This window comes from Cottoperca gobio, chromosome 17, assembly GCF_900634415.1.
Source record: "Cottoperca gobio chromosome 17, fCotGob3.1, whole genome shotgun sequence".
NCBI lineage: Eukaryota > Metazoa > Chordata > Actinopteri > Perciformes > Bovichtidae > Cottoperca > Cottoperca gobio.
In genome coordinates, this window is record NC_041371.1 from 15,822,885 (window position 1) to 15,833,813 (window position 10,929).

The window sequence follows — 10,929 nt, forward strand, 5'->3', positions numbered from 1 at the left end:
AGTTTTTTCTTCTTCCAACAAACCATGAGTGTCTGTCTGTCTCCTCCCTCTTACAGAGCCACAACGGAGGTTTACTGGATGAGAGCCAAAGTCCTGGTTGGTATTAGTTTGTGACTTTCTAACATTACTGCTTTTATGCAGTAAAAGCCCACGAGCAAACAATCACAATCCAAATCCTAGTCACCACAGAAATTATCTGTGGAATTACAAAATACTGTAGCTGTAAGCTTATAATTTACAATATAGATGAAGTTTGAACTGTATTTCAGGCTGTAGACTCTTTTATGATGCACTCATCTGGTCTTGTGGGGAGCAAAACACAATCAGTTTCTGTGAGGATGGAGAAAAACGGCAATTAGTTCTACGAGACTATTAGTTTACGACTAATATTGCATTGCAGCTATTTTACATATGCATAACAATTTGTAAAATCCTGTATATTTTCTGGGCTAGAACTCCAGTAATGAAAGCCTTTTATAAAATGCTGCTGCTCCCAGGGTAAGAAAAACAAATGTTCAAGTTGCACACATTCTGGTTTACATTCACTAGCTCCCTGCTTAAGCTTCAAAGAGTATATAATTAAGCAATAGCTGACGACAGGCCGTGGTATATGGTAATTATATCACAGTTAAGGGGCGTGGTTACAACCCCCTTAACTGTGATGTAATGAGCATATATCCACGGTCTGAAGTGAGCTATTGCTTTTATAAAACGGTTACCAAGTGTGGCAATATGAAAGAAAAATACACACTTCCAATTTAAATAGTTTTTATTATTAAATAATGATGTTCAAAATAAAATAGTCCCTCTGTTGCCTTCTGCACAAAACATAGTGCGAGGTGGTTGCTATGCAACAACACTAACAGCTCTGCTCTTCACGTAGCTCTCCATGTCGTCTTTTAGGGGCTTTCTTCTCTGGAGATAGGCACTGATCGATCCACTCCTCCAGAGTAAAGCTTTGTAAGTTTGTTTCTTAACGGACGTAATTTAACAGCTGTAGCGGTTGTAGCTTTTTCTCAGACGCGGAGGGATACTGACTTGTTGTGAAAAGTAACTACAATTCTACCCGTGATATACGCTCATTATACCACGGCTAAGAACCAATCAGATTGCTTGATTTGACATGTCCGCTTTATAATGTAAAACATAACCTGAACATGCGTTATTGCATCTATGCAGTTTGATGATCTTGTATGGATGCAGGATGCTGATCACAGGTGACTCACCTTCAGTACTGCCATTCTTTGTTTTTTCAGTTAAAGCACGCAGCTCTGTATCAGAAGGAGAGGTTTCAGGGTGAAGAACATTCTCTGGTGAAGTGTTACACAGGTCTGCTGCTGGAGTGCATAACGTTTTCAGTCTCTGTAAAAACATCAACGTTTGCCAGATCACTTGCATTGTAACATGTCCTCAAAGCATAAACTATCAGACAATAGTGCCCAACTGAAATCCTCAAATTTGACATTTGTAATAGTTCATATTTCGGTCAGTCAGTCCACAGAGAACATATGTAACTACAACGTACGTACAGAGAATAGAAATAAACTTAAATGGAAATAAGTGTATTTCTCAGTGTATCATACAGTTTCCACTGCACATTGGGGGACATGTGCTTGATTAGCGCTTGCAGCCCTCGTTTCCTGGCTATTGCTTGAATCCCATCTGTGCAGATCCCCACACAGTCCTCCCATTTCAGATCAACCTCTTTCATGTAAATGTCAACGATTTTGAATTTGAGTGCAGTGTCTCTGTTATTTATACGTTTGTAGTAAAGAAACAAAAAATATTTATATTTAGCCTCTCACAGTTTGGAAACCACTATTTTAGGCGAACTTGAAAAGAGGTGCTTTAGGTTATCAAATTAGCTTTCAGTCGAAGCTCCATGTAAGCTGCATGTGGGTTTGGTCAGAGAAAGGTCAAGAAATTGACCTTTTACTGCAAATGCGTTTACATGGACTGAGTCTTATCCCTGTTAAGACCGTATTCAGGATATGTTTTTTGCTGTTTACATGAGCACATAAAAATCAGGTTATTCCTACTCCCTGTACAGGCCTACTGGAGATGATAACTATACTAGTATCCCAGTTACTGCATTCTATTTGCCCAGGCGCTGTGATGTTTACAAAAAAAAACTATGAGCGACAGGAAATAACTGCTAATTTATGCTAATTGTTAATAATTTATTCTCTGCTCCATCTTATCTACATTATAACGTCAGCTGACAGAGGCAATGTACAGCCTCTATCATTACTCATTTTATTAATCGCTCTAGAAGTCAAGTGCTTTTGCTGCCGCTTTTGTTTGTATGACTGTCCGCGCCTGCGCAGCTAGTTGGCAGCGCTGAATAACCGAGCTGAGTTGTAGACATGCCACGTATCCCGGTTTCTTTTGGAGTACCCCAGCTCACATATTCGAGTTTCTCATAAACAGGATAAGGACTTAATGGTATATGCTGTTTACATGTGCAAACACATAATCTTTACTCCAAAAACCCGATCATAAATAAGTTATTCATGTAAACACAGTCAGTGATTTAACTGAAATTACATAATATTACCTCTTATTTTATCTTTGGCAGTAACTCTTTTGTGATGGCCGAGATATGCTGTGCTTTCAGTCGACACACTTACCTGTCTCAGTGTTCCCGGGGTTACTGCCATACTATAGAGAATCCACAGAGGGATCAGGAGAACGGAAGATAAAGCAAGAATTATCCCGATGGCAAAGCCCCACCAGGGGTACTGGTAGGTATTGTTGTATTTCAATGGGGTAAACTTTACCAGAGAGAATAGCAATATTACCTATGACATAAAAAGTGAAATGGAGAGAACATGAAAAAACAGCAAACATTTCCAGTTAACATAAATACTGTACAGTATGTGTATACGTATTTTACCATACATTTACTTACAACACAGACAGATGGTGTGATGAACCTCCAACAATATTTCATATACGACGAGGGGTAGTAGCCAATCATTTCCTTTATCTTGACGTAATACCGATCAGCACCTTAGACAGACAGACATGTTAGCTACATTATCATTTAAAGCATATGATCCAACACTGGGCATTCATCCACATTATAATTTGAGGATCATTTATATTATTTTAATAGAGCAGTGCAGTGAGAAACAGTGTAGAAGCAAAGTGGGGGCTTCACCTACTTCCAAGGGGCATGGAGAAGGGAAACCTCTTTTAGATGGAAAAACATTTGCAAAGTGGGTCCCATGATCAAATCTCTATTCACCCTAACCCTATTCAATGTCTTGTTAACATAATTTGTAATACTTTAATGAAAACAACAATGACAATACCACAACTCTTTTGCAATGTCTGATCTAAGTCTTATCTAAATTACCAAGAGGTAGCACTGTTATTAACTAGAATGGCACTTGGAGACCCCTGCCTCATTCCATAAATAAAAAATACTTTTGGATTTGGATCCGCTCTTTCTCTCCCATTCTACACCCTTCCATTAACAGTAGTTTATCCGCAATGCTGCCAACAAAACACAGAGCAAATCAAACTGAAAATATAACCTCCTTGGCGGAGGTAAATATGGCATAGTATAAAGGGTGTACCGCTACTTTAATCCACATTATTGAAGACATTTTTCACTTCTGATTGTTCTTGGTTAAAATAACTTTGTTGCTTACCAAATATCCATCCCACACAAATGGACTCCAAAATGGCAAAACTCATGATTGGTATTCCACTGCAAGCATAGTAGTCAAACAGTAAGCAGAAATACATAAAGTCCTCCCTACAGCACATAATAGAGAAGAAAGAGAGGGGGAGACAAAAGTGATTGGTTTGTTCAAGGAAAAACATATTTAATTAGGAGACTTATTGACAGACAGGTGCAGCATTTGCAGTTTTAAACAAATACACTCTCACCTCAGTCACCAAAACCAGGCCAATAACCAAGGACACAACACAGATGAGCAGCAGAAGTAGTTTACGTCGATGACCAGTGAAAAAGAAGGATGGAAATATGTCTGATATGGATGTCACCAAGCTTTCCAAACACACAAACTGTGGGTAAAAGATGAGTGTTACATTTACATTTTACTATACCGATACTGTTGATGTTGATGTTTTTACTTTTTGATATTATCCTGAACCAACAAGGCAGCAAACATTCTGTCTATGCACTTACTGCAAATAAAGCCTGATTGTTTTCTGTATTTGGCTTCTCTTACGTAAAGGCCCTGTCACACATATCCGTATGACAGAAACGTATGCTGGCGCATACGAACATTTGTCAGAGTCCAAATACGTCCAACTTTTCATCGGATCGGATTGGAAAAGTTAAGTATACAGATACGCATGTCTAACCTAGTGATAGAGTATCACTTACTTATACAAAATGTATCAGACGAATACCCAACGAATGCATAAGATATACAAAAATATGGCGTATACAAAATATCGGCAACACGCTGGTGTACGTTGATATAAGGTAAGGTATAAGTAGTATTCGTTAAGAGCTCACTGTGTTACGCTGGGGTGCGTTGTTGAACGCTGATGTTTTGAGCATGTTCAAAATTACCGGACGTACCTAACGTGTGCTTCATAAGATATGCAGACGTTACACATAAGTTACGTTACGTTAGACATACGTGAATACGGAATACGTAGGTGAATATTTACCTACGTAAATATAGTACGGAAATACCTACGTGAATACAGTACGTAAATACCTACGTGACTACGTTAGAGGAACGTTAGATATAGGCTATGTCGGCTGACGGTGAATCCTACAGCCAATGTATTAATAACGAGTGGATAACCTATTCCTACCCTATGTTAAGATTATGCCTGACGACGGAGTAATTTATTAAACGTGTTTCTACAGTACAGCTAGCGTTCAGCATTGTAGCCGTTCTCCAGCATCAGCATGACGTGAACCAGATGACACTTTTCCAGCTCCGTTGGCCAGACGCTCTGATACGTTTTAAATAGGTAAGTGATACGCTATCAATGTTTGACATATTTGTTATATATACGTCAGCTACAACACCGCTGTGGAAAAGTTGGACGTATTTGGACTCTGACACATTTTGAGCTAATTTTCATAAAAGCCGGCATATGTTTCTGCCATACAGAACTGTGTATGTCTGGCATGTTCGCCGTATCGTCTGTGTCCTTCAAATGATCACAACTTAGCCTTAATTTATATCAACCTATTGCCGATATTTTGTATGCGCCAGCATACGTTTCTGTCATACGGATATGTGCGACAGGGCCTTAATCTCTTATGTAATTGCTTATCACTAAGTGGAACTCACACGACACAATCATTGACAATATGTTATAGTTCATTTGCAAGTACTATGAATCGATACAATTATTAAAAGTGAATGGAAATTGAGATTTTGTGATAATTCAAAGCACAAGAACAGAGGGGCTTAAAACCGAGTGTTATAAACGTCTGATGTATATTTTAAATACAACTGATTGGTAAGACTTTACCTCACTGTCCAGTCCAAGGAAGAGTAGCATAATGAAGAAGAAGGCAGCCCAGAGTTGAGGTAAAGGCATCATGGATACTGCCTGAGGATAGGCAATGAATGCCAGGCCAGGACCTGCAAGTGGTCCAAATTGGATGGCAAAATAGATTAGGCATTTTTACTCTTATAGGTCATAATATATTTATAGTAGTAGGTTTATTTTGATGCTAGCATTAGACCAAAACCTGCTGAGCTTGTGTCGTAAGGTTGTGAGTAGTTAAAACTGAAACCCTTAATTATGGACCCAGCTGCTGCTGGTATTCAGTTGGTTGCCATCTGCAACCCCACCGCTAGCTGCCACTAAATCCTGCACACTGGTCCTTTAAAAAGGTGACAATAGTACAGTATTGTGTTTAAAGCTTGTTACCGCTGCCCTCAAGGCATTTTATGAGCCCCAGTAAACAGCCTAGCACTCAGTTAGCAGTTAGCTTGAGCTTGAGCTTGTTCTGGCTGAGCTCAAGTCTCTTTGGCTGCTGACTGGGGCTCTGACTGACGGAGGCTCGGCCGACCTCTCTCCGACAGGCTGCACTCCTGGATGCGCCGCCACCGGGAAGATAATAATAATAATAATAATAATAATAATAATAATAATAATAATAATAATAATAATAATAATAATAATAATAATAATAAAGAATCCCAAGGTTCTACAGAGTACAAGATAAAAACAACAACAAGAATATATGTATATATATATATATTTTTTTGTTATTATATATATATATTATATAGAGATTATATGGACCCAGTTTAGAGGTGAAATATTGCCCCCTGTTTCTTTGGAGAAGGTGGCTCGGAATTACACATAGAACTTTCAAGGACTCAGCAACACACAGCACTGTGAGGACCCACACATCTGGAGCCAAAATCCGAATGTTGACTCTGACAAGTTTTTACAGTTTAATTTAAGGGTTGAGAACGGAAAGAGTGAATGCAGGTAACTCATTTTATTTTTTTAATCTACAAACAAAACGATGTTGGTAGATATAATACCTACCATACTATACCATGTAGATATGATACTATTTATCATAGGAGCACAACAAGGCTAATATGCAGTACAGTGTTTGTCTACAATTCATTCCATACCTGATTCAGCTACAGAATGGATGTCAACACCCAATTCATACGACATGAAGCCAATCACAGAGAAGACTGCAAAGCCAGCAACAAAGCTGGTTAAACTGTTTAGTGTGCACAAGGCAAAAGTGTCTCTGAAATTTAAAAAAGATGATTATGTATTGTATTCTGCATCACATAAACAGTTAAAGGCATATAAAGTAAGTAGATAGAATAATATGTGTTTTCCTTACTTGTAGCAGTCATTGTTGTATTTGTTGTAGCTTCCCATCGCTTGCAAACTGCCTATGCAGACGTAATAAGAGAATAATATCTGGCTCCCTGCATCCATCCACACCTTAAAACAATTAAATATGCTGTGATTGTTACATGCCTTTTACATATTTATTTATTTGATGTTTATACTTCTGGACAGATCATCAATGTTGCTTTGTGTCTCTGCTGAACCTGAACCCTAATCTGTAACTGCCTGACTGCTACATTCCTTTCAACATTTTGAATGATTAACTACTTCTGATTTGCAAACCTCAACAATAATCTTTATTTATTCATAAAGCAGAGAACTTTTCAAAATCCATGATACAAAGTGCTGCCACGAAGCAGCAGAATATAACAGACAAGTCATAAATAATGCAAATGTGCTCTTCCCTTTAGTTTCCCGCCAGGTCTTTGGAACAGACAAAACACTGCTTTTTGTTGATCTCAAAGTATGTACTATGTCGTACTAAGAGGTAAGAGATATAGCGGGGAGAGAGGCAATACGAAATGTCTTAAAAGTAAGCTGTTGCAGTAATCAGGCGTGGCGAGATGAAGGTGTTATAAGACTAACCCAGCCTCATACACTGCATCCCACGTCATACAAAATGACATATAATCACAACACCATGGAGGAGACAAAACAATGTGTGCAAGGTCTCTTATCATAACCTTGAGACACCCAGAGCCTCCTCACATACTTTACTGCAAGCCAAGTGTGGAGGCCTGAATGCATATTTGTTCTACAACAATGGACTTTCAAAAAGCACACATGATTGAGGAACCCACTGTTGGAGAAGTTAGTAAGTAAAATGTATTATGATTAATAAGTGACCCGATGAGGAAAGTTATCACATTGATGTTTAAAGGTTCAATGTGTAATAATTTCTGACCTTACCATTTCTGACGACCATATGGCTATCACCCTGCACATTGACTCCCCCCCCCCCCCCCCCCTGCTAGACAGATGCACCCCATAACATTCTTTAACCTCAAGTCCATCAACCCCTCTTCTCTCTCCTCCACCCTGGCTGCCACCATCTCTGACTCTGCCCCCACTCCTAACGCCTCCCCCATTGACATGGTTAATATTTACAATGATAGACTCTCCTCTTGTCTTGACATTATTTCCCCCATAAAAACCAACCCTGTCTCCTTCACACATTCCACCCTGTCACACCCAGATTCCTTGCAGTCCGAGTCAGGGGAAACAACAGTGGTGCCGATGTTGATAATAAGGTCTTGGATGGGAGAGCCCTTTACTGGAAGGAAAAGGAGCTTGGTCTTGTCAAGGTTGAGTTTCAAATGATGTGCAGCATCGAGAGATATCAGCCAGACAAGCCGAGATCCGTTCCTCCACCTGGGTTTCAGATCTGGGAAAAGACAGAATCAGTTGAGTGTCATCTGCGTAGCTGTGGTAGGAGAAGCCATGAGAGTGAATGACAGAGCCAATTGAGTTGGTGTACAGAGAAAAGAGGAGGGGAGCTAGGACGGAGCCCTGAGGTACCCCGGTGGTGAGTTGAAAGCGGTCCGACATAGCCCCTCTCCAAGTTACCCTGTAGGTGCGATCCTTTGGGTAGGATTCGAGCAGGGACAGAGCAGAGCCTCCCAGTTCTTGGAGGGTATAGAGGAAGATCTGGTGGTTCACTGTGTCAAACGCAGCAGAAAGGTCCAGAAGGATGACAACAGAGGAGAGGGAGGCTACTCTAGCAGCATGAAGTTCCTCAGTGATATAGGAGGGCAGTCTCAGTTGAGTGGCCTGCCTTGAAACCATATTGGTGCGGAACGAGAAGGTTGTTCTGGTGAAGGTAAGACGAGAGTTGATTAAAGACCGCACGCTCAAGTGTTTTGGAAAGAAAAGAAAGAAGAGAGACAGGTCTGTAGTTGTTGACTTCAGAAGGATCGAGTGAGGGTTTCTTTAAGAGAGGGTTCACTCTTGCCTCCTTAAGATTGTTAGGAAAGCAACCAGTTGTTAAGGAAGTGTTGATGAGATTGGTGAGAAAAGGAAGGAGGTCAGGAGCGATAGACTGGAGAAGGTGAAAAGGGATAGGGTCCAGAGGGCAGGTGGTAGGACGGGCAGAGGTAACGAGAGATAGAACTTCATTTGAATAAAGGGGGAGAAAGAAGTAAGAGTGGGGGAAGTGATGTGGATGGTGAACAGTTGATGTTAGTCGGTAAGAAATGAAGAGCGTATGTCATCTATCTTTTTTTACAAAGTAGTTGACAAAGCGGAACGGTAGGACTGAAGAAGGAGGTGAGGGACTGGGAGGATCGAGGAGGGTAGAGAAGATAGCGAAGAGTTTTTTGAGGTTGGAGAAAGAGGATTTAATTTTTTGTTGGATATAGATATACATTCCACAGTGTCTTCCCTTGAGATTATTGTCATGCACTAGCCTTGAATACTATTCAACCATATATCCAATTTAGTTTTTGTTTGTAACAATGGCTGTAGTCCACAGCCTCAGTAGAGAGGGCAGTGGGCCAACCAATGATCATTCATTTTAGCATTTGCAGGGCAAATCATTGGTCTGAACAATGTTTGGAGATTTATATGGCTATGTTATTATACTCTATTAATTAAGTGTTGTTTGAAATTGTTTTGTTAGGGGTTTTCCTGGTACCATGTATTCTTATGTCTTTCAACTGACCTCAAATGTCACATTACAATATTAACAGTGTGTGTGTTATAAGCAGTGGTGGAAAGTACATTTACTCAAGAACTGTACTTAAGTACACATTTGAAGCACTTGTACTTTACTTGAGTATTTCAATTTAATCTTACTTTATACTTCTACTCCACTGCATGTATTTGATACATTTAGGGCTTTGTAGATTCAGATTATCCATACAAAATATTATCAACAAATCAAATATGATACATTAGAATCCAGCAGTATTTTTTTTTTTATCTGAAGCTATCTCCCAATGAGTAGTACAGGCATGCTGTCTACAGTACAGAGGGATTTTCACAAGGATATGGAGCCGCCTGCTGGTGGAGACAAAGTAACCAACTCCGGGGGTCTGGTGGCATGCACCCACAGAGAATATCCAATATTTGGTGGCCTCTGCCACATTCTAGTGCTACAATTCCATTGTAGCCAATACTGGTCACTGCAACTTTACATTATTACAGAATAGTTTAATTTCTGTAATAGGACAGACCAGCAGAAACTTAAGGAACAATATTAAGATACAAACTGCTCAAGCTTATGACCCCAACCCCTTTTTATGGCCCTTGCACATTCCTGACCAGAGATAAGGAGCAGACACACAGAGACAAACCAGATATTAGTAAAACATTTTATTTTGATGTGGCAATTTTACGATTTTTACGGTTGAATATACGAGAAGAAAATAAAATATCATTTAAAATGGTATTTCAATGTAGTATTACACTACTGGTTTGGGTTATCATGTTATTCCAGCTGTGCTGGCCTGGTGAGGACATTCCAATAGAAAAAAATGCAATCAAACTGATTTTGTGACTGACGCTCACTGGTGTTGTTTCTGTTTGTAGAGAGTTTAGGATATTTTGCTTGTATAAAATATCTTCTTTCAGACTAGTGGAAAGAAAACATCCAAAATACAAATGTTGGTGTTAATTTTACTACACTTTGTCTATTAGCATCTGTATATTCACAGATTGCTCCAAAGATACAGGCTGTGCAGGTGAAGCAATGTAAATCCCAGTGAGTGAGTCATATTAACAAAAGAGTATCAGACCATTTATCAGTATATGCCACAGGGCTATTGGCAATATTATTGGAACTGCAAAGGAAATAAATAACACCGTTATTGCATCTGATAGCTTTTAATTTAGTGTTGCACTAAATGTTTTTTGGGTTCCTGCTTATGTTATTGTGAAGGGAAAAGAGTCGGTAGATGTTTTGGCCAAATAAACACTCAGAATGAAGCATGTAGACCTGCAGGTTCCATTATGCAAAGCTGAATTCAAGACATTCATTAGGAGATCATTATACACAATCAGTATGGCAGGAGTAGGAGTAGTTGGGATGATAATGAAACTGGAACTTTTATATATTATGCAAAGACATGTTGAAGCTGGGAGGACAGTGAG

The 10,929-nt window shown here is 39.4% G+C and overlaps 1 protein-coding gene across 1 annotated transcript; it reads right to left on the minus strand.

Annotated features, from left to right (window-relative positions):
* Window positions 1-265: 265 nt before the first annotated feature.
* Window positions 266-7,934, minus strand: LOC115022396 (sodium- and chloride-dependent GABA transporter 2-like). Its single transcript, XM_029453377.1, has 10 exons — window positions 7,878-7,934; window positions 6,830-6,933; window positions 6,606-6,730; window positions 5,479-5,591; window positions 3,901-4,038; window positions 3,660-3,762; window positions 2,912-3,012; window positions 2,631-2,801; window positions 1,227-1,362; window positions 266-330 (listed from the first exon to the last, which is right to left on the minus strand). Exons 1-10 carry the CDS (start codon window positions 7,932-7,934, stop codon window positions 266-268), a joined length of 1,113 nt encoding a protein of 370 aa, XP_029309237.1.
* Between the last annotated feature and the right edge of the window lie 2,995 nt (window positions 7,935-10,929).